At 48.1% G+C, this 25004-nt stretch overlaps 1 protein-coding gene across 8 annotated transcripts in view; it reads left to right on the top strand.

Moving 5' to 3' along the window:
- Positions 1–20540, top strand: part of LOC125639689 (uncharacterized) — a 28574-nt gene extending 8034 nt beyond the window's left edge. For 6 of the 8 annotated variants that reach the window (XM_048857297.2, XM_048857296.2, XM_075131122.1 and 3 more), the window contains 2 exons: positions 12–116; positions 16371–20540. In XM_048857297.2, coding sequence (XP_048713254.2) covers positions 18084–19244 — 1161 coding nt within the window. In that variant the 5' untranslated portion in view covers positions 12–116; positions 16371–18083 and the 3' untranslated portion in view covers positions 19245–20540. Of the gene's footprint in view, positions 1–11; positions 117–16084 lie in introns of all 8 variants that reach the window. The other 2 variants (XR_007357561.2, XM_075131121.1) reach the window with 2 other exon arrangements.
- Positions 20541–25004: the final 4464 nt, after the last annotated feature.

Genomic DNA, 25004 nt, shown 5'->3' with positions numbered 1-25004 from the left:
CCCTGCTCTAGGATGAATCTTGGCTGTTTTGACCACTCCACTGAATCGTCTTCTGCTCTGGCTCTTTGGGGAATGTGATAGTGAAGAGGGGAACCTTATGGTGTGACTTGAAGATGGTAAGGCAAGGACACTTCCTTGGGTTTCTTTAGTAGATTGCCAGAGTCCTAAGAACTCCCTCCTGCTCCTTCAATCTATATGTGGGTTTGCACAAATGCAAAGTGCTGGAGAGCAATAGCTGCTATGGAGGGTCCCGCAAGGAGAGGTGGTCTAGGTGTGTCAGACTGTGTATTGTATGAGAAGCAAATGCAGGCTGTTGGAGCACAGCCACAATACGCTGTCTCTCCAGCTCCTTTCACTCAGACCTCGTCTACATTAAGGTTTTAGCCACTAATATAACTAGAGTTGGTCTGAAACCAGAATTTCCGTTCCACAGGATATTCCAAAGAAGGTTTTGTTCCAGATCAACCCGAAAGGTCAAAATTTCACAATTTCCCATAGAACAAAAATTGTGCCACCACTGAAATGTTTAATTTCAATATCAATTCATTTTGTTTAGACTTTTATATTACAATATTAAATATATCATTATAAAGTAAAAATGTTTCAACTTTCTTGTTTTGATTAATTTTATATTATAGTTGAAATTAAAAGGTCAAAAAAATTTATCAAATGAAAAAAATTATTTAAACTAAACAAGAAAGTTGAAATGACTCATTCTGACTTTTTTCTGTCCAAAATTTCATTGAAATTGACCTGTTCCTAAAAAATGTTTTGATTACAGTGAAAATGCATTTCCCAACAGAAAATTGTTCAACCAACTCTAATTGCCCTGATGGGACTATGCCACTGAAAAACTTTAATGTGGACAAGGCCTTAAATTCATAGATTTTAAGGCCAGAAGATTCCATTTGAGATCATCTAGTCTGACTTCTTGCACAACAAAGGCCAGAGAATCTCATCCATTGGGGAATCTGCATCAGACCCATAACTTCTGGTTGATGTATAGCATAAGTTTTAGAAAGAGATATCTAGACTTCACTTGAAAACTTCAGGAGAGGGAGAATCCACCACAACCCTAGCTAAGTTGTTCCAATGGTTAATTACCCTCCCTATTAAAATTCTGCACCTTATTTCTAGTCTGAGTTTGTCTAACTTCAGCTTCCAACCTTTGGATCTCACTATGCTGCTGTCTATGAGATTCTCCTCCTTCAAATCTGTCCTCAAAACTCTCCTTTACCATGAGGCCAACAAAAAACATGACATTGGTTAGGCCCCTGGTGTGCTGAGACCACTGCCTGTCGTGCTGACCAATCCTGTCTCATTGTTCCCTTGTACTCTCTCCTGCCCCCCATCTGTCTGTATCCATCTTTAGTCTCCTGTCATACACGTGAATTGTAAGATCGTTGAGTCAGGGACCATCTGTTTGTTCTGTGTTTGTACAGTGCCTCACACCATGGAGTCTGGTTCAGGACTTAGGGCTCCTAGGCAGTATCGTAATGTAAATAAATAATAATAATTATAGTAATTCAGAAATTAGTTGGATTTCAGCTATCCCCATATAGACTGGGTACATGTCACCTGAAAATGGGATGGAGAGAGAAAATTTCCTAGACACCATTAATGACGGCTTCTTGGAGCAGCTAGTCCTGGAACCCCCAAGGGAAGAGGCAATTCTTGATTTAATTTGAAATGAGGCACAGGGATTGGTCCAAGGGGTGAATAGAGCTGAATTGCTCGGTAATAGCGACCATAATGTAATTAAATTTAATATCCTTGTAGAGAGGGAAAAACCAAAGAAACCCACCACAGTAGCATTTAACTTCAAAAAGGGAAACTACGCAAAAAATAAAGAAGCTATTTAAACAGAAATTAAAAGGAACAGTCACAAGAGTGAATGCCTGCGAGCTGAATGGAAACTTTTTAAAAACACCATAATAAAGGCTCAAACTAAATGTACACTCCAAATAAAACAAATTAAAAAAACAGTAAGAGGAACAAAAAAATGGCACCGTGACTAAATAATAGAGTGAAAGACGTCGTTAGAGACAAAAAGGCACCTTTTAAAAATGGAAAGTCAGATCCTCCTGAGGAAAAGAGATAGGAACAGAAACTCTGGCAGGGCATGTGTAAAAATATAATGAGGCAGGCCAAAAAAATAATTTGAAGAACAGCTAGCCAAAGACACAAAAACTAAAGCAAATTTTTTTTAAGTACCTCAGAAGCAGGAAGCTGCCAAATTAATCAGTGGGGCCACTGGATGATTAAAGTGCTAAAGTAGCACTCAAGGAAGATAAGGTCATTGCAGAAAAGCTAAATGAATTATTTGCATTGGTCTTCACTGCAGATGGTGTGAGGGAAATTCCCACACTTGAGCCATTCTTTCTAGTTGGCAAATCTGAGAAACTGTCCCAGGCTGAGAAGTATCAGGGGGTAGCCATGTGTCACGGAGTCCCTGGGCGATGCTCTGGAACTGCTCCCCATGAAGCCAGTCAGGACTCTGGGGCAGTCGCCTTTCTGTGAGCAGCCTGTCTTCAGGACACGCAGCTCACACAGCTTCCACCTTCCTGGGTCTGACCTCGGAGCATTCAGCATCCTCTGCCCCTCCGTGCGCTTCCCACAGCGAGTCCGCTCAGGCGGGGCTCCTGGGGAAGCCAGAGGGTCCTGCACCCCAACTTCGCAGTCAGACGTGACTCTCAGCCAGCCAGTAAAACAGAAGGTTTATTAGACGACAGGAACATGGTCTAAAACAGAGCTTGCAGGTGCAGAGAACGGGACCCCTCAGCTGGGTCCATTTTGGGGGGCAGTGAGCCAGACAACCACGTCTGCACTTCACTCCATGTCCCAGCCAGCCCCAAACTGAAAACCCCTCCAGCCCCTCCTCCTCTGGGCTTTGTTCCTTTCCCGGGCCACAAGGTCACCTGATTCCTTTGTTCTCCAACCCTTCAGCTCTCACCTTGCAGGGGGGGAAGGGCCCAGGCCATCAGTTGCCAGGAAACAGGGTGTCGGCCATTCTCTGTGTCCAGACCCCTTCACACACCTGCCCTCTAGGGCTCTGCAATGATCAGACACCCTTACTCCACCCCCTAGATACTTAAGAACTGCCTAGGGGAAACTGAGGCACCCCCACACTATTCAGAGGAAACATTAAGAACAGTCCCACTTCGTCACACCATGTCAGTCTGTATCCACAAAAGCAACAAGGAGTCCGGTGGCACCTTAAAGACTAACAGATTTATTTGGCAGAAGCTTTCATGGGTAAAAAACCCACTTCTTCAGATGCATGGAGTGAAACTTAAAGATGCAGGCATTATTATACGGACACATGAAGAGAAGGGAGTTACCTCACAAATGGAGAACCAGTGTTGACAGGGCCAATTCAATCAGGGTGGATGTAGTCCACTCCCAACTAATTGATGAGGAGGTGTTAATTCCAGGAGAGGGAAAGTTGCTTTTGTAAGCCAGCCACTCCCAGTCCCTATTCAAACCCAAATTAATGATGTTAGATTTGCAAATGAATTTTAGTTCTGCAGTTTCTCTTTGAAGTCTGTTTCTGAAGTTTTTTTGTTCAAGTATGGCTACTTTAAAATCTGTTATAGAATGTCCAGGAAGATTGAAGTGTTCTCCTACTGGCTTTTGTATGTTACCATTCCTGATGTCCGATTTGTGTCCATTTATTCTTTTACGTAGAGACTGTCCGGTTTGGCCAGTGTCCATGGCAGAGGGGGATTGCTGGCATATATCACATTAGTAGATGTGCAGGTGAATGAGTCTCTGATGGTGTGGTTGATATGGTTGGGTCCTCTGAAGTATTGAGTATTTCCTACTGAGTATTTCCTTCAGGTTGAGGGGCTTTCTGTAAGTGAGGACTGGCCTGCCTGCCAAGGTCTGTGAGAGTGAGGGATCGTTTTCTAGGGTAGGTTGTAGATAGTTGATGACGTGCTGGAGAGGTTTTAGCTGGGGGCTGTATGTGATGGCCAGTGGTGTTCTGTTATTTTCCTTGTTGGGCATGTCCTGTAGTAGGTGACTTCTGGGTACCCGTCTCGCTCTGTCATTCTGTTTCCTCACTTTCCCAGGTGGGTATTGTAGTTTTAAGAATGCTTGATAAAGATCTCATAGGTGTTAATCTCTGTCTGAAGAACTGGAACAAATTTAGTTGTATCTTAGGGCTTGGCTTGGCTGTAGACAATAGATTGTGTGATGTGTCCTGGATGGAAGCTGGAGGCATGTAGGTAAGTACAGCGGTCAGTAGGTTTCCAGTATAGGGTGGTGTTTATGTGACCATTACTTATTTGAGGTTAATGGTGGGGTGGAAATTGTTGAAATCCAGGTGAACTTCTTCAAGGGCCTCCTTCCCGTGGGTCCATATGATGAAGATGTCATCAATGTCCCAGACTGAGGTGCCAGTAGAGGAGGTTTTGGAACAAATTGATAAATTAAACAGTAATAAGTCACCAGGACCAGATGGGATTCACCCAAGAGTTCTGAAGCAACTCAAATATGAAATTTCAGAATAATTAATGGGGGTATGTAGCTTATCGCTGAAGTCACCCTCTGTACCAGATGACTGGAGGGTAGCTATTGTGACACCAATATTTAAAGGCTCCAGTAGTAATCCTGGCAACTACAGGCCAGTAAGCCTAACTTTAGTACCAGGAAAACTGGTTGATACTATAGTAAAGAACAGAATTACCAGACGCATAGAAGAACATACTATGCTGGGGAAGAGTCAACTTCCGTACAGCTTCTGTAAAGGGAAATCGTGCCTCACAATCTATTAGAATTCTTTGAGACGGTCAACAAACATGTGGCTAAGGGTGATCCAGTAGATATAGTATACTTGGACCTTCAGAAAGCCTTTGACAAGGTTCCCTACCAAAGGCTTTTAAGCAAATTAAGCAGACGTTATAAGAAGGAAGGTCCTCTCATGGATCAGTGACAGGTTAAAAGATAGGAAACAAAGGATAAGGATAAGAATAAATGTTCAGTTTTCACAGTGGAGAGAGGTAAATAGCAAGGTTCTCCAAGGATCTGTATTGGGATCTATGCTGTACAACATATTCATAGAAGATCTGGAAAAGGGGGTAAGCAGTAAGATGGCAAAATTTGCAGGTGATACAAAATTTCTCAAGATAGTCCAAAGCTGACTACAAATATTTACAAAGGGATCTCACAAAATTGGGTGACTGGGTAGTAAAATGACTGATGAAATTCAGCGTTGATAAATGCAAAGCAATGCCCATCGGAAAACAATCCCAACTATGCATCCAAAATGATGCAATCTGAATTAGCTGTTCCCATTCAAGAAACAGATCTTGGGGTCATCGTGGATAGTTCTCTGAAAACATCCACTCAACGTGCAGCGGCTGTCAAAAAAGCAACCAGCATGTTAGAAACTATTAGGAAAGGGATAGATAAGACAGAAAATATCATAATGCTACTATAGAAATCCAGGGCACACCCACACCGTTAATACTGCATGCAGTTCTGGTGGCCCCATCTCGAAAAAGACACATTAGAAATGGGAAAAGTACAGAGCAGGGCAACAAAAGTGATTAGGGGATGGAACAGCTTCCGTATGAGGAGAGATTAAAAAGACTGGGGCTGGTCAGCTTGGAAAAGAGACGACTAAGGGGGGGACAGATATGAGGGAGGTCTATAAAATCATGACGGGGTGGAGACAGTGAACAGGGAAGTATTACTTACCGCTTCCTATAACACATGAACCAGGGGTCACTGAATTAAATTAATAGGTAGGAGGGTTAGAACAAACAGAAGGAAGTATTTCTTCACACAATGCACAATCAGCCTGTTGAACTTGTTACTAGGGAATGTCGTGAAGGCCAAAAGTATAACAGGGTTCAAAAAAGAATTCGATAAATTCATGGAGGACAGGTCCATCAATGGCTATTAGCCAAGATTGTCTGGGATGCAACTCCATGCTCTGGGTGTCCCTAGCTTGTGATGGCCAAAAGCTGGTTCTGGACGACAGGGGATGGATCACTTAATAATTGCCTTGTTCTGTTCATTCCCACAAAAGCATCGGAAGACAGGATACCGGACTAGATAGGCCATTGGTCTGACACAAATTGGCCATTCCTATGTAGAACTCTTCTCCCCACCGAAGTACTTACAGACTGCTGTTGTGCTGAGCACCAGTGATAGCTTCTTTGGGAGTTTCTTGGCGCACTGTCTACGCTGGTGCTTTACAGTGCTGAAAGTCGCAGCGCTCAGGGCTGGGTTTTTTCCACACCGCTGAGTGAGAAAGTGGCAGTGCTGTAAAGAGCCAGTGTAGACAAGCCCCAAGATAGAGAGAGTTGCAGTCCAGCCTGGATGACAAAAGTGGGACCCACCATGGCCAGTACAAAGGGATGGGGGGATTTCAGAGGAACCCACCAGCACAGGATTCAAATGGTCTTTGGGTGGGGTCACAATTTGAGCTGAAACTTTAGCATTGCCCCTTTCTCCCCAGTTGGTGCGATTTACCCTTGCTGCTGCCCTCCTTCCCTCTTTCACACATTCTAGTGGCTCCCCTTTGATGTTAATTGGTTGCAGGCCACATTAGTGGAGACTAGCAGTTCCCCAGCTCATCTGCTCATTGCTCTCCCACTGCCTGGACTACTGAAGGAAACTCTTTGATGTTAATGAGACACAGACGATTTCACTTAGCGCCAAAGAGCGCTCGGCATCTTAAAGGTAAGAATTTCCAGGCGGATTGTCCAGCGAGTCACTCCAACATCTGCTTTGCCACAGGAACGGAAAATGCATGAAAAGGCTCTAGCAGCAGGAACCTGCATTCTCTTGCACTCAGTATTAGGACATGGGGCCCATGAGACGCCAGAGGTGGGAAAAATCCAGAGGGAAATCCTGGCTCCACTGAAGTCAATGGGAGTTTGCTGTTGACTTCAGTGGGACCAGGATTTCACCCAGCTGGGAATTGCCTACCTCTGTGGTGCTACTGCTGGGCTGAGTCAGGGGCAGTAAGAACAGGCTGGCCTGCAAGTTGCAAATCTGCAGGAGTGTGATTGCAGGTCTCATGCCGTCTGTGCACACAGCACGGGCCATTCTGGAAAGTGACTCTGAAAATGGCACCTTCTTAATGAGCACATCAATGTGTAGCAGCATCAGAGCTGCTGGCTCCAGGGGAGTGAGTGACTTTACTCCTCTGAGCCATGCAAAACCAGCACTGGACTCTTCCTTCTTGTGTAGCACCAATTAGCTAAGTTCCGCTTAGCTGAACCTGTGCAAACTCTCAGATACCAAAGGGTCTACCCCAGCCTTTATTAGTGGTGATGACGTGTGAGATGGAAGAATGCTCAGTCAAACATTTCACCATTTCTGTGCACTTAGACAACCCTTGTATTTGCCCCTCTAGCTGGGAAGGTCTGGGCCCCTGCTCGCCTGCACTCTGGAGCCAGTGAGGAAGAAGTAATCTCTCCCATAGCCATTTAAAAAGCCATTTAGTGCTTACAAAATTAAGTGCTGAGCTTAAAGAGAGGTGCATTAGCCTTTGAGCGAATGAGTAAATAACCTAACTCTCTGGAGATCCTCAGGGCAAGTTCTTGTTATCTATAAAGGAACTTACTGACAAAACAGAACACAGAGTGGGTCGTAGATTCATCAGTTACAAGGCAAAAAGGGACCATTGTGATCATCTTGTCTGACCTCCTGGGTAACACAGGCCAGAGACCTGCCCCCAGAATAATTCGTGTTTGAACCAGAGCAGCACTTTTAGAAAAAACATCCCATCTTGATTCGATGGATACTCCATCACAGCCTGTGGTAAGTTGCTTTAATGACTAAGTACACTCACTGGTAAAAATGTGCACCTTATTTCCAGTCTTAATGTGTGTAGCTTCAACGTCCAGCCATTGGCTCTTGTTAGATCTTTCTCTTTTAGACTGAAGAACCCTCTGTCAAAGTTGTGTTCCCTGTTTAGATACTTTTAGGCTGTGATCAAGTCACCCCTTAAGCTTTTCTTGATTAAGCTAAACAGATTGAGCTCCTTGAGTCTATTGTTATAAGGTGGGTTTTCCAAGCCTTTAATCATTCCCGTGGCTCTTAGAATCATAGACTATCAGGGTTGGAAGGGACCTCAGGAGGTCATCTAGTCCAACCCCCTGCTCAAAGCAAGACCAATCCCCAACTAAATCATCCCCGCCAGGGCTTTGTCAAGCCTGACCTTAAAAACTTCTAAGGAAGGAGATTCCACCACCTCCCTAGGTGACGCATTCCAGTGTTTCACCACCCTCCTAGTGAAAAAGTTTTTCCTAATGGCCAACCTAAACCTCCCCCACTGCAACTTGAGACCATTACTCCTCGTTCTGTCATGTGCTACCACTGAGAACAGTCTAGATCCATCCTCTTTGGAACCCCCTTTCAGGTAGTTGAAAGCAGCTATCAAATCCCCCCTCATTCTTCTCTTCCGCAGACTAAACAATCCTAGTTCCCTCAGCCTCTCCTCATAAGTCATGTGTTCCAGTCCCCTAATCATTTTTGTTGCCCTCCGCTGGACGTTTTCCAATTTTCCACATCCTTCTTGTAGTGTGGGGACCAAAACTAGACACTGTACTCCAGATGAGGCCTCACCAATGTCGAATAGAGGGGAATGATCACGTCCCTCGATCTGCTGGCAATGCCCCTACATATACATCCCAAAATGCCACTGGCCTTCTTGGCAACAAGGGCACACTGTTGACTCATATCCAGCTTCTCGTCCACTGTAACCCCTAGGTCCTTTTCTGCAGAACTGCTGCCGAGCCACTCGGTCCCTAGTCTGTAGCGGTGCATGGGATTCTTCCTTCCTAAGTGCAAGACTCTGCACTTGTCCTTGTTGAACCTGATCAGATTTCTTTTGGCCCAATCCTCCAATTTGTCTAGGGCCCTTTGTATCCTATCCCTACCCTCTTCTGTGACTACTCTCCAATTTATTAACATCCTTCTTGAAGCGTGGACACCAGAACTGAACACAGGATTCCAGCACCGGTCGCACCGGTGCCAAATACTGAAGTAATATAACCTGCTTGATAGTCCAAATTATACATCTCAGAATCTCATTAGCCCCTTTTGGCCACAGCATCCACTGGGAATTCATGTTCAGCTGATTATCCACCACCACTCCCAAGTCTTTTTCAGACTCGCTGCTTCCTAGGATAGAGTTGCCCATCATGTAAGTATGGCCAACGTTCTTTGTTCCTAGATGTGTACATTTACATTTAGCTGCATTAAAACACATATTGTTTGCTTCCGGCCAGGTAACCAAGTGATCCACATCTGTCTGTATCAGTGACCCATCCTCTTCGTTATTTACCACTCCCCCCAGTTTTTGTGTCACCTGCAAACTTTATCAGTGATGACTCTAAGTTTCCTTCCAGGCCATTGATAAAAATGTTAAATAGCATGGGGCCAAGAACTGATCCCTGGGGGACCCCACTGGAAGCACACCCACTTGTTGGTGTCACCCCCATTTACTATTACATTTGGAGACCTGCCAGTCAGCCAATGTTCAATTTAATGTGTGCCATGTTAATGTTATGTTCTTCTAGTTTCTTAATCAAGAGCTCCCATCAGGGAAATCTGACAAATTATGCTGAAGGTTTGAAAAAAATTTGTCTTCGAGGAACTCAACTTCCTTGTAATGTACTGTACTTGTTCTGAGAAATGGCAGTGATGTGCCAGGTTGCCTGTCCCTTTGTGGCCAGGGCAGGACTGTTCCCTACAGTGCATTCCAGACTCCAGAGGTGAAAGGCTGCAGTCAGAGGGGTGCTGTTTGTAGCTACCTTTCCAGCAGCCAAGTGGCCTGTGTACATTTGAGCAGCCTAAGTGTGACAAATCTGCAGAGTCACAGAGCATGTTTTCATGGAAGAGAGCCTCTCGGCCTGACTGCTTACGGTCCATTCACAGCCTGTGCGCCTCAGGAGAGTGGAAGTGGAAGCCTGTGCCTGTGTTATACCAATAAAATAAAAACCAGCAGGATCTTATTAAAGGGGAAAAGGCAAAGTACCACATTTATTGTGGATACAGAAAGAATCATAGTAAGCAGTTAGTTATAGCTATAACATTCCATTCAATCTCATATTTATTCACACATTCATTCATACACACACACACACACAGGTTCTGCAAGGTTGTTATCATAGTTACCAGCCTTAGAGTTGCTCATGCCAAGCCACTGGCCAGGTGGCCTGGAAATGAGGAGGGAGCAGGGACTTGTCAGATGCTCATCTGATGCTCCTGGAAGTTGGTTTGCAGAATCAGACCCCAAAGTTCTCACTTTCTAGAGTCCATTTTTATAGGAATGTCTTCCTATGCCAGTCTATGGGAATTGCTTCATCATGCTGTTGCTGAATCAACCAGCAGATGGCACATTCCTAACGGCTCTGTGCTGCCAGATGTTATCTTGTTCTTTGGTTCTCCCATTCTTGAGGCTGTTGGGTGGATTCCAGTCTGCCCTCCGGGGGTCCTCTGGTTATTTCCCCTTGACGCCTTCTTCAGCCGATGGACACTGGATTCTTAGGCTGGCACCTCCCTGATCATTCAGTTATTATCCACATACATCCTCTATATTTTAATTACAATTGTTAAAGCGAGATGAATACAACAAAAGGGTGGGGAGTCTCTGGGTGCTGTTTCTGTTGTTACAGAGTATTGCTTTGAGTCTCTCTCTGTGTGAGTGGTTGTTGTTACAAAGAATTGCTTTGAGAACAGACTGTCTTAGAATGTACTAACGCAATTAGCAGCTTGCAAGTTTCACACACAGAGGGAGAGGAAACAGTACCAAAAACCAAGAGACCTCTTAATTAGTAATACCCTAGAATTTAAACTATGGGGAATCAAACTCATTTGTGATTTTAACACAGAACTTCTTTAATATGATCCAACACCTGCCCTAGCTGAAGAGGCAGAGGCTGGGAATATTTCTCCTCAGGCAGAAGGGCTGAACTCCCAGTCTCTGCTGTTCATATTATTACCTGGAGGGATGAATTTGAAGCCCACAGCTGACACTGCTGTAATCCCCTACCAGATAGCCATAGCTGGGGCCCAGTGGGTTGTTTCTGCTGGGAGGAGAAACCGATGATAGAGCCAGATATTTTCTTTGATGCAATCTTATTTATGGGCAGAGATTGTACATAAAGCTTCTTTTCTGAACACAGCAGGGATCAAACAACAGGAGCCAGTTTATTTGCCAGCTGTTCCAAGCCTACCTTTCCAGACAACACTCAGTGCCCAAAAGACTTTCACTCAGCGCCATATTACCAGGACTTCCATTACCATTAGCTTGGGTTTTTGGCTGCTTCGGTCCCTTGCTGCCCCTTCTGTCCGTCACACACAGGTACACCACCGCCGCCACCACACAATACTCTGCGAAAACCCCCTGCCCATGTACTTCTCATTCCTACACAGGCTCGTGTGCGCTCTTGTTCGGGCAGCGCCATGTGCCTGGGCTTAGAGCAAAGACCACGCTTCTGTCAAAGCGGCCTAACCATCTCTGACCACTCTCTGAAGTGAAGGGCAGCAGTCATACGCTCCAGTTCCAGGATGTTTCACACGACACAGTGAGAGACTGTCCTCGGGCCAGCCCATTCTCCAGGACTGCAGCCTAGCCAGCAGGACCCAATCCAAAAAGTGCTGGCTGCGGAGCTTATTATAGCTGTGACGAGGAAGCAGTGTGCCATCTCACCGCCATGGATTGAACAGAGCCAACCAGACTACGCTGTCACCGGGCTGTGGGATTGATGATGCACCGGGGCACACCCACACTACACCATCAGTGGGACATGGGGGTCAGAGACACACTGGGGACACGCCCACATTACGTCACTGGACGTGGGGGTCAGAGACACACCGGAGAAACACCCGCATGATCCCTGGGGTGTGGGGTTAGTGATGCTCCAGAGGCACGTCCACACTACGCCAGCAGTGGTGGGGTGGGGCTGGTGATCCACTGGGGTCACGCCCACACTGCACCGTCACTCGGACGCAGGGTCGGTGGTGAACACACCGACGACGTGCTGGTGGTGTCCTAGGCACACATCCATGCTACATCTTCACTGGGCCATGGAGCTGGCAGTGCAGCAGGGGCACACACTCGAGGATCTTCTCTCCTGTCAGCCTAGGGCTGATTGTGTTCCAGGCACTCACTGGCCCACCCTGCATCCGTACCGTACTGTAATGGGGGGGTGTGCACACCCCATGGGGCACACTGCCACAGAAAACTGCTCTTGCTTGGCATGGTGTGAGAATGTGGCCACCCCAGTGGGCAGAAAGAGTAGAACCCCAGGAACCAGGCACGTTGGGGGCCCTTGGCATTCCTGTTGCCCCTCACGCCAGGTGCCCTGCTAGCCTTGCATAGGTCAGGAACTTCCTCAGTGCTGGCCTTGGGGCAGGTGGTGGCATGCTGAGATGACGGCTTCTGGCGGGGGTTCGGAGCACCGTATTGGAGCCATGTGCAAGGACTGGTACCAGGCGGTGTGTGCAAATAGGAACCAGGATGCCAAGCCCCCTAGCCACAGTGGTACGTGATATCCAGTCAAGGGATTGCAAATGCATAGATGGCATGATAGGCCCCATGCTGGGGAGTGTGGGGTGGCATTGTAGTACTAGTGGCCATGAGCTATTGTGGGGCATCGCTAACCAGTTCAAGCAATGCCACAAGTAACACCTGATGGGGGAAAGGGGGAGTTAGCAGAGCCAAGCCAGCCTGAACTTAGGTTAAATCCCTCATGAAGAGACATAAGAACAGCCAGACTAGGTCAGACCAAAGGTCCATCTAGGCCAGTGTCCTGTCTTCCGACAGTGGCCGGCACCAGGTGCCCCAGAGGGAATGAACAGAACAGGTAATCATCAAGTTATCCATCCCCTGTCGCCCATTCCCAGCTTCTGGCAAACAGAGGCCAGGGACACCATCCCTGCCCATTGTGGCTAATAGCGTTTGGTGGATCTATCCTCCAGGAACTTATCTAGTTCTTTTTTGAACCCAGTTATAGTCTTGTCTTCACAACATCCCCAGGCAAGGAGTTCCACAGGTTGAGTGTGCATTGTGTGAAGGAATACTTCCTTTTGTTTGTTTTAAACCTGCTGCCTATTAATTTCACTGGGTGACTCCTAGTTCTTGTGTTATGAGGAGGAGTAAATAACACTTCCTTATTTACTTTCTCCACATCAGTCATGATTTTATAGACCTCAATCATATCCCGCCCCAGTCGTCTCTTTTCCAAGCTGAAAAGTCCCAGACTTATTAATCACTCATTGTATGGAAGCCGTTCCAGACCCCTAATAATTTTTGTTGCCCTTCTCTGAACATTTTCTAATTCCAATATATCTTTTTTGAGATGGGACGACCACATTTGCCCGCAGTATTCAAGGTCTGGGTGTACCATGGATTTATATAGAGGCAATATGTCTTATTTATCTGTTTCCTAATGATTCCCAACATTCTGTTCGTTTTTTTGATGGCCGCTGCACACTGAGTGGAAGTTTTCAGAGAGTTACGCACAATGACTCCAAGAGCTCGTTCTTGAGTGGTAACAGCATCATTTTATATGCAGTTGGGGTGACGTTGTCCAACATGCATCACTTTGCATTTATCAACGTTGAATTTCATCTGCCATTTTGTTGTCCAGTCACCCAGTTTTATGAGTTCATGTTTGGGGTCGGGAAGGAATTTTCCTCCAGGGCAGATTGGAAGAGGCCCTGGAGGTTTTTCGCCTTCCTCTGTAGCGTGGGGCACGGGTCACTTGCTGGAGGATTCTCTGCTCCTTGAAGTCTTTAAACCAGGATTTGAGGACTTCAATAGCTCAGACATAGGTGAGAGGTTTATCGCAGGAGTGGGTGGTGGAGATTCTGTGGCCTGCGTTGTGCAGGAGGTCGGACTGGATGATCATAATGGTCCCTTCTGATCTTAATATCTATGCATCTATTAAACTCTTTGCAGTCTGCCTGGGACTTGCGTAGTACTATCTTGAGTAGGTTTGTATCATCTGCAAATGTTTCCACCTGTTTACCCCTTTTCCCAGGTCATTTATGAATATGTTGAATAGGACTGGTCCCAGTACAGACCCCTGGGGGACACCACTATTTACCTCTCTCTAGTCTGAAAACTGGCCATTTATTCCTACCCTTTGTTTGCTATCTTTTAACCAATCACTGATCCGTGAGAGGTACCTTCCCGCTTATCCCATGACTCCTTACTTTGCTTAAGAGCCTTTGGTGAGGGACCTTGTCAAAGGCCTTCTGAATATTTAAGTACACTGTATCCACTGGATCACCCTTGTCCACATCCTTGTTGACCACCTCAAAGAATTCTAGTATGTTGGTGAGGCAGATTTCCCTTTACAAAAACCATGTTGATTCTTCCCCAACAAATCGTGTTCATCTATGTGTCTGACAATTCTGTTCTTTACTAGTTTCAATCAGTTTATCCGGTACTGAAGTTAGGCTTACCAGCCTGTAATTGCCAGGATTACCACTGGAGCCCTTTTTAAATATTGGCGTCACATTAGCTATTCTCCAGTCACCTGGTACAGAAACCAATTTAAATGATAGGTTACAGGCTACTGTTAGTAGTTCTGCAATTTCCCATTTGAGTTCCTTCAGAACTCTTGGGTGAATCCCATCTGGTCCTGGTGACTTATTACTGTTTAGTTCATCAATTTGTTCCAAAACCTCCTCTAATGACACCTCAATCTGGGACAGTTCCTCAGTTTTGCCATCTAAAAAGAATTGCTCAGGTTTAGGAATCCCCGTCACATCCTCAGCTGTGAAGACCGATGCAAAGAATTCATTTAGTTTCTCTGCAATGGCCTTATCGTCCTTATCATAGAATCATAGAATAACAGAGTTGGAAGGGACCTCTGGAGGCCATCTAGTCCAACCCCCTGCTCAAAGCAGGGCCAATCCCCAACTAAATCATCCCAGACAGGGCTTTGTCAAGCCTGACCTTAAAAATATCTAAGGAAGGAGATTCCACCACCTCCCTAGGTAACGCATTCCAGTGTTTCACCACCCTCCTAGTGAAAAAGTTTTTCCTAATATTCAACCTAAACTTCCCCCACTGCAACTTGAGACCATTACTCCTTGTCCTATCATCTGCTATCACTGAGAATAGTCTAGATCCATCTTCTTTGGAGCCACCTTTCAGGTAGTTAAAAGCAGCTATCAAATCCTTGAGTGCTCCTTTAGCATCTCGATCGTCCAGTGGCCCCACAGGTTGTTTAGCAGGCTTCCTGCTTCTGTTGTACTTCTTTGGCTAACTGTTCTTCAAATTCTTTTTTGGGCTTCCTAATTATAGTTTTATACTTCATTTTCCAGAGTTTATGCTCCTTTCTGTTTTCCTCACTAGGATTTAACTTCCACCTTTTAAAGGAGGCCTTTTTGCCTCTCACTGCTTCTTTTACTTTGTTGTTCAGCCACAAGTGGCACTTTTTTGGTTCTCTTACTGTGTTTTAATTTGGGGTGTGCATTTAAGTTGAGCCTCTGTTATGGTGTCTTTTTAAAGAGTTTCCATGCAGCTTGCAGGGATTTCACTTTTGGTGCTGTACCTTTTAATTTCTGTTCAACTAACTTCCTCATTTTTGTGTAGTTCCCCTTTCTGAAATTAAACACTACCGTGTTGGGCCACTGTGGGGTTTTCCCCACCACAGGGATGTTAATTCATTTATATTATGGTCACTATTACCAAGGGGTCCAGCTATATTCACCTCTTGGACCAGATCCTGTGCTCCACTTAGGACTAAATCAAGAATTGTCTCTCCTCTGGTGGGTTCCAGGACCAGCTGCTCCAAGAATCAGTCATTTAAGGTGTCAAGAAACTTTCTCTGCATCCCGTCCTGAGGCGACATGTACCCAGCCAATATGGGGATAGTTGAAATCCCCCATTATTATTGAGCTTTTTATTTTAGTGGCCTCTCTAATCTCCCTGAGCATTTCACAGTCACTATCACCATCCTGGCCAGATGGTCAGTAATATATCCCTACCGCTATATTCTTATTATCTGAGCATGGAATTACTATCCATAGAGATTCTGTGGTACAGTTTGGTTTATTTAAGATTTTTTCTTCATTTTATTCTACGCTTTTTCACATACAGTGCCACTCCCTCACCAGCAGGACCTGTTCTGTCCTTCCGATATATTTTGTACCTTGGTATTACTGTGTCCCATTGAGTATCCTCATTCCACCAAGTTTCTGTGATGCTTATTATATCAATCTCCTCATTCAATACGAGGCACTCTAGTTCACTCATCTTATTATTTAGACTTCTAGCATTTGTATATCAGCACTTTAAAAAATTGACACTTTTTAGCTGTCTGCCGTTATGTGATGGAACTGAATGGGACTTTTTCATTTTCATGGGTACCCGCATGGCCCCACAGGATGCCAACATTTTTATGGCTGACTTAGAACAACGCTTCCTCAGCTCTTGTCCCCTGACGCCCCTCCTCTACTTGCGCTACATTGATGACATCTTCATCACCTGGACCCATGGGAAGGAGGACCTTGAGGAATTCCACCAGGATTTCAACAATTTCCACTCCACCACTAACCTCAGCCTGGACCAGTCCATACAAGAGATCTACTTCCTAGACATTACAGTTCTAATAAGTGATGGTCACATAAACACCACCCTATATCGGAAACCTACTGACCACTATTCCTACCTACATGCCTCCAGCTTTCACCCAGACCACACCGCACAATCCATTGTCTACAGCCAAGCTCTAAGATACAACCGCATTTGCTCCAATCCCTCAGACAGAGACAAACACCTACAGGATTGTCATGGAGTGTGGGGGAGTCAGGGCCCTGCACCCCTCTTCCTGGGATTCACCGTTACTCTCAGCCAGTCAGTAAAACAGAAGGTTTATTGGACAATAGGAACACAGTCTAAAACAGAGCTTGTGGGTACAACCAGGACCCCTCAGTCAAGTCCTTCTCGGGGGCAGGGAGCTTAGACCCCAGCCTTGGGGTTCCCTGCTTTCTACCACCCAGCACAAAACTGAAACCAAAACCCCCCACAAGACTCTCTCCTCTAGCCTTTGTCCAGTTTCCGGGGCCAAGGTGTCACCTGGTCCCACCCCCTTCCTGGCTCAGGTCACAGGCTCAATCCACCCCACTTCCTACTGCGTCACAAGGATCTCTATCAAGTGTTCTTACAACTACAATACCCACCTCTAACGTGAAGAAATAGACTGACAGAGCCAGAAGAGTACCCAGAAGTCACCTATTACAGGACAGGCCCAACAAAGAAAGTAACAGAACGCCACTAGCCGTCACCTTCAGCCCCCAACTAAAACCTCTCCAACGCATCATCAAGGATCTACAACCTATCCTGAAGGATGATCCCGCATTCTCACAGACCTTGGGAGACAGGCCAGTCCTTGCTTACAGACAGCCCCCCAACCTGAAACAAATACTCACCAGCAACCACACACCACACAACAGAACCACTAACCCAGGAACCTATCCTTGCAACAAACCCTGATGCTTACTCTGTCTGCATATCTATTCAGGGGACACCATCATAGGACCTAACCACATCAGCCACACCATCAGGGGCTCGTTCACCTGCACATCTACCAATGTGATATATGCTATCATGTGCCAGCAATGCCCTTCTGCCATGTACATTGGCTAAACCAGACAGTCTCTACGCAAAAGAATAAATGGACACAAATCAGATGTCAAGAATTGTAACATTCAAAAACCAGTAGGAAAGCATTTCAATCTCCCTGGACACTCAATAACAGATTTAAAAGTGGCCATTCTTCAACAAAAAAAAATCTTCAAAAACAGATTCTAACATGAAACTGTAGAACTGGAATAAATTTGCAAACTGGACACCTTCAAATTAGGCCTGAATAAAGACTGGGAGTGGATGGGTCACTAGAATCATAGAATCATAGAATATAAGGGTTGGGAGGGACCCCAGAAGGTCATCTAGTCCAACCCCCTGCTCGAAGAAAAAGTAATTATCTCTCTGCTGATACTCGTACTTTCTTGTCAACTGTTGGTAATGGGCCACCTTATTTGCATTGGCCTTGTTAGCACTACAAAAGTAATTTTCCCTCCCCTCCACCCCCACGAACATGATACAGTTCTGTGGTGACCTAGAATCCTATTTTCAATGTCTCCGACTCAAGGAATATTTCCAATATACCTCTGAACAACATACTAATCCACAGAGACCTCCCTACCAACACAACAAAAAGAAGGATTCTAGGTGGACTCCTCCTGAAGGTCGAAACAGCAGACTGGACTTCTACATAGAGTGCTTCCGCCGACGTGCACGGGCTGAAATTGTGGAAAAGCAGCATCACTTGCCCCATAACCTCAGCCGTGCAGAACACAATGTCATCCACAGCCTCAGAAACAACTCTGACCTCATAATCAAAAAGGCTGACAAAGGAGGTGCTGTTGTCATCATGAATAGGTCGGAATATGAACAAGAGACTGCTTGGCAGCTCTCCAACACCACTTTCTACAAGCCATTACCCTCTGATCCCACTGAGAGTTACCAAAAGAAGCTACAGCATTTGCTCAAGAAACTCCCTGAAAAAGCACAAGATCAAATCCGCACAGACACACCCCTGGAACCCCGACCTGGGATATTCTATCTGCTACCCAAGATCCATAAACCTGGAAATCCTGGGCACCCCATCATCTCAGGCATTGTCACTCTGACAGCAGGATTGTCTGGCTATATAGACTCCCTCCTCAGGCCCTACGCTACCAGCACTCCCAGCTACCTTCGAGACACCACTGACTTCCTGAGGAAACTACAATCCATCGGTGATCTTCCTGATAACACCATCCTGGCCACTATGGATGTAGAAGCCCTCTACACCAACATTCCACACAAAGATGGACTACAAGCCATCAAGAACACTATCCCCGATAATGTCACGGCTAACCTGGTGGCTGAACTTCGTGACTTTGTCCTCACCCATAACTACTCCACATTTGGAGACAATGTATACCTTCAGATCAGCGGCACTGCTATGGGTACCCGCATGGCCCCACAGTATGCCAACATTTTTATGGCTGACTTAGAACAACGCTTCCTCAGCTCTCATCCCCTAACACCCCTACTCTACTTGCGCTATATTGATGACATCTTCATCATCTGGACCCATGGAAAAGAAGCCCTTGAGGAATTCCACCATGATTTCAACAATTTCCATCCCACATCAACCTCAGCCTGGTCCAGTCCACACAAGAGATCCACTTCCTGGATACTACAGTGCTAATAAACGATGGTCACATAAACATCACCCTATACCGGAAACCCACTGACCGCTATTCCTACCTACATGCCTCCAGCTTTCACCCTGACCACACCACATGATCTGCGATACAACCGCATTTGCTCCAACCCCTCAGACAGAGACAAACACCTACAAGATCTCTATCAAGCATTCTTACAACTACAATACCCACCTGCGGAAGTGAAGAAACAGATTGATAGAGCCAGAAGAGTTCCCAGAAGTCACCTACTACAGGACAGGCCTAACAAAGAAAATAACACAACGCCACTAGCCGTCACCTTCAGCCCCCAACTAAAACCCCTCCAACGCATTATTAAGGATCTACAACCTATCCTGAAGGATGACCCAACACTCTCACAAATCTTGGGAGACAGGCCAGTCCTCGCTTACAGACAGCCCCCGAATCTGAAGCAAATACTCACCAGCAACCACATACCACACAACAGAACCACTAACCCAGGAACCTATCCTTGCAACAAAGCCCATTGCCAACTGTGCCCACATATCTATTCAGGGGACACCATCATAGCGCCTAATCACATCAGCCACACTATCAGGGGCTCGTTCACCTGCACATACACCAATGTGACATATGCCATCATGTGCCAGCAATGCCCCTCTTCCATGTACATTGGTCAAACTGGACAGTCTCTACGTAAAAGAATAAATGGACACAAATCAGATGTCAAGAATTATAACATTCATAAACCAGTCGGAGAACACTTCAATCTCCCTGGTCACGCGCTTACAGACACGAAAGTTGCGATATTACAACAAAAAAACTTCAAATCCAGACTCCAGCGAGAAACTGTTGAATTGGAATTCATTTGCAAATTGGATACAATTAACTTAGGCTTGAATAGAGACTGGGAGTGGCTAAGTCATTATGCAAGGTAACCTATTTTCCCTTGTTTTTTCCTACCCCCCCCCCCCCAGACGTTCTTGTTAAACCTGGATTTGCGCTGGAAATGGCTCACCTTGATTATCATACACATTGTAAGGAGAGTGGTCACTTTAGATAAGCTATTACCAGCAGGAGAATGGGTTTGTGGGGGGTGGGGGGTGTGAGAAAACCTGGATTTGTGCTGGAAATGGCCCACCTTGATTATCATACACATTAGATAAGCTGTTACCAGCAGGAGAGTGGGGTGGGGGGGGAGGTATTTTTTCATGCTTTGTGTGTATAAAAAGATCTTCTACACTTTCCACAGTATGCATCCGATGAAGTGAGCTGTAGCTCACGAAAGCTCATGCTCAAATACATTTGTTAGTCTCTAAGGTGCCACAAGTCCTCCTGTTCTTTTTGCGAATACAGGACTAGCACGGCTGTTACTCTGAAACCTTTCCCTCCCTTGGTATTCACCCCTTCTTGTCAACTGTTGAGAATAGGCCACTTCCACCTTAATTGAATTGGCTCATTAGCACTGACCCCCCACTTAGTAAGGCAACACCCATCTTTCCATGTGCTAGAATATATATTTTGCTTACTGTATTTTCCACTCCATACATCTGATGAAGTGGGTTTTAGCCCACCAAAGCTTATGCCCAAATACATTTGTTAGTTTCTAAGGGTATGTCTTCACTACCCTCTGCTCCAGTTGGATGTTCTCTTTCCCTGAGACTTTCATCCTCCCCAACAGTAAGTACAGAGGCTGTCAGACCAGGGGTGGGACCGTTCTACTGTGTCCCAGAAAGTCTCATCTATGTACCTCTCTGTCTCTCTCAGCTCCTCCTGTTCGGCCACTCTGGTCTCCAGGAGCTCCTTGCACTGAATGCACACATACACCACCTGCCCATAGGGCAGGTAATCGGACATGCTGCATTGCCTGCAGCTTGTTCCTTTGTTGATGTTTTGTTTTTATCAGGGGGTGTTTATTGCCTTAAGTTTAAAGAATGTTAAGTGTATCTAGCCCCCCACTCCTCTAAACTCCCTTGCAAAGGTCCCCTGTTCGCTAGCTCCTCTGGTCACTTAGGGATGGGCTTTTTAAAGCCCTGGTCTCCCTGAGAAGCCCCGCCCCTGATTAAGGGTTGATGGGTGCTAAAGGCGTTAAGGCTCAAAGCCTCGTTAAGAAGGTCTCAGTCTTGCCTAACAGGCTGCTAGACTCAGTACACTGGCCCCCAAACAGACAGAGCACACTATATACATCAGTCAAGCAGCAAGCCCACCACAAACACACATGCTACACACAACAAACTCACCCCAAGGTCACCTAGTCACCCAGAGAACTCCCTTGCAAAACTCCTGTTAGCTGCTCCTGTTTGTCCTGGCAGGTGCCCCTGCCTCAGGCCCAAGCCAGTGGCCTAGTGCAGTGCTAGGGCCAGGACGTGCAGGAGGTGCTGGACTCGGGTTAAAGCATAAAACTGAGGGCCTGACACCTTGTGGTCATTATTGCTCCCATAGGGCAGTGTTAACTTTCAGTCCTCCCCTCTGCACTGTGGGGGATCTTTCACTCCCTGGCCTAGACTGGTGTATCGCACTGCTGGGGATTGTTTAAGAGCCGCTTGTTCCACCCCAAAGCTGGCTGCACAGATTGCGCACTTCTTGGAGGTAAGAGGCACGAGAAAGACACACCATGCTAACACAGACTCAGATGAGCCAGGTGTGACCAAGTGGGAATTTTCTGAAATAGTTTTAGGAATCCTATGCATGCCTCAGTTTCCCCTATATTTCATATGGCAACCCAATGTGGGGAAAGGACTGTTTGCTCTTAGGGCAGACCTGGCTATGAATGACACCTAGCTGTCTGAGCCTGAATGGGTCGCTTAAAAAGGAGCAGCCCAGGCCGGCCCCATTATCAGAGAGGACAATGGAAAACCCAATCACCAGGCCATTGATAATAGCAACCAACACCCCAGCAGAAGATGGATTTCCTCCCTCTCTGCAGGGACACAGATCATAGACTCCCCAGCTGAGAAGAGAGGGTGGGGAGATGTGAGGTGGGGGAATCCCAGTTGGGGCTCTCACCTGCTCACTGACCAAGGTCAGTCAGAGCCCGAACACGTAGGCTCCCTACAGCCTGGCCGGGACCCCCAGAATGGGCCATGCTGTAACCTTCCATTCTCTGGGCGACCCGACGGCTGGCCTAGGCCGTGGCCAGTCACCAGATAAACCCGACTGTCCGACAGCGCTGGGGAGTCGCTGTGAACACAGGCAGAGGGGCACTGATCCCCAGAGAGTGCACCCATTTCTAACCGGGGTCTGTCTCGGCTGGCCTCACTGGGCAGAGCGCAGGGTGACACTGGAGGGCTGGAGCCCCAGAGGTCCAGTCCAAGAGGCCACAGGGCTCACTCGGGAAGAAGAGCAAGACCTGAGGCGGACTGACACCCTGAACAGATTGCTCCAGACTGCTCCAAAGCTGGGGCCATAGCACCGACTCTGTGGCAGTGGGGCAGGGGATTGACGCCAGGTCTGCGAGCTGCACGGGTTCCTTGGGAACAAGCCAGGGAAGCAAAGCAGGAGCTGAGAGCTTTCGCCAGCCAGGAGAAGGCAACAGCAGGAGCAGCCAAGGGCCAGTGGCCTTGTGAAGGGGGCAGCTGTGTGGCTGCCAGATATGAAGGCCCCAAGCAAACATGCTGGGAAACAGCTCAGAAAGCAAGCCTGCCTGGGGTGTGGCCATAGGGACCAGGCCGGCTCCAAGGGGGCAGCCCGGGGATCACATCTGACCTACCCCTAACCTCCCGGGGGTGCTGGTGGCCCGGCCCAGCCCAGCCCAGCCCTCCATCCATCAGCTGCACTGAGCCATTCCCACTCGCCGATTGGCTGGGAGTTTGGCCCAGGGCAGTAGAGATGGCGGCAAAAGCCACACCTGGTGCAGGTGGAAAGTCCCTGCACCCCGGGTCCAGCCTGCAGGATGCTGAGGCCCCAGGTCACATGGGCAGAGACCCAACCCGTCACCACCACCCATAGTGCGGCTGCCCTCCCGTGCGCCCACCCCCGGCACCAGAGCATCCCATCCCGCAAAGTGACTCAGGGCCCAGCCGGCCTGCCCCCCCTCGCCGGGACGGCACGTTCCCAGAGCTGCTCAGGGCACTCAGTCATCTCCAGTCCGGTTTCTCAGCTGATGTCCTGAAGCTCCCTTCCCTTCCCTTGCTTTTTAAGCAGTTTCAAGCTCTCCTGCTTGCAAAGCACTGGGACACGGCCAGTGGCCCCCCCCCGCATGCTGAGCCTTCAGTTCTACAGCCTGAATGAGGAGCAGAGGCATAACCATGTCTCGGGCAGGGAGGGGCAGGGGGCTGCAGGGCTATCGCCACCATTATTAACCCTTCCTCTGCTGAGTGCACTGTCAAGCACCAGCCAGCACATTTGCATGGGGGCTGGAGAGCCCTGCTGGCCCTTGCTGCTCACCGTCTGCATGGCAGCAGGACCCAGGTGAGAGAGCCCCTGCCCTGCCGCGCGGTCAGACTGGAGAGAGAGACACCAGAGCAGCAAAGGGAGTGAGGCGGCAAGTTACATTCTTTATCCCTGCCTCCCCCTTGTGCCCTTTGCCATCCATGCCACAGAGCACCTCGGGCAGGGCTGCTTTCGGGTGCCCGTGTGAGTGACTGCAGGGCAGTGCGTGCAGGGGGAGCTGCCAGCATCCCCCAGGCCAGGAGGGCACAGTGCTTCTCTAGGCAGCTGGTCTGCCCTGGAACCCAGGCTGCTTTAGAGCCCCAGGTCCAATACCATTCCCCCCGCCTCCCCTTCGTGTGGACGGGGGCTAGGGAACTCCTGCTGGAAGCAGTGGCCCACAGAAGGGAGGAGGAATGCAGGGCCAGCCCCTCCTTCTGATTTTGCATTACACAGCAGGACCCTGCAGCCCACACCGGGGGAAGGGGGAGCTCTCCCTCCAACCAAGTCCCATCTGTAAACAGCCCTGAGCCCAAGCCCTGCCCGCTGCCATGCTGGCCCGTGACAGACACAAATCCTGCTTCCCGGGAACGGGGCAGCTGGGCGGGCAATTCAGTGACAAGGGCTCCCACCACAGCGCTCCTGCCCCTGCCCTCACTGGACAAGGCTGAGCCCTGGCAGCCATGACCAGCTCCTCCCCACAAAAACGACCTCCGGTGCAGCCTGGGCTTTGAGCCCCGGGCTGGGCCACGGCGCTGGCCCCTGGCCACGCTGGGCAGTGGGGACTCGGCTGGAGCGCTAGGGGCATGCAGTGCCACCCTGTGGCGCACATCGGAACGACAGCCCAAGGAGCCCCTGCAGCAGCAGCAGGCGAAAGGGCAGCTGGGAGTTCCTGGCCACCATGGCTCTTTGCTCTGCCCTCGGGCCACTGGGGAATTGCTGGTATTAGCCCACAGCCACCCCGGGCAGGCGGGCAGCTCCCCAACCAAGGGAGCAGAGTGCATGCCCCTGCCCGGCATGCCTAGGGCACCCGCGTTATGCAGAGCCCAGCCACGCAGCAGGGACAGCCCCATGCTGTGTGCAATCACCGGGCTGGACAGAGTGCACCAACTCCAGCACCAGCCTCCCACCCCAGCCTCCAGGCCCAGAGGGAGGGGCAGGGGCCCACCAGGCCCATCTCCACCTCCCAGATGTCGCAGAAACCCCACCCCTTCCTGGAGGCAAAAACGCTCAGCCACACCCCTGACCTCGGCTCCTTCAGCTCCACCCCACAGGTCGGCCTCCTCCCGCCCCACCTCGGAGCCTCTGTGCAGGCGGCCCTGCCTTGGCCCTCCCAATCCACTCTGCCCAGCTGCGCACTCGTGGTGCTGACTGGGGCACAGGGCAGTAACTGGCACCACTCATGGGACCTAGGC

The sequence above is a fragment of the Caretta caretta genome, chromosome 7 (genome assembly GCF_965140235.1).
Source record: "Caretta caretta isolate rCarCar2 chromosome 7, rCarCar1.hap1, whole genome shotgun sequence".
NCBI lineage: Eukaryota > Metazoa > Chordata > Testudines > Cheloniidae > Caretta > Caretta caretta.
The sequence above is the reverse complement of the archived record's forward strand: the minus strand, read 5'-3'. Positions and strand labels throughout refer to the sequence as shown.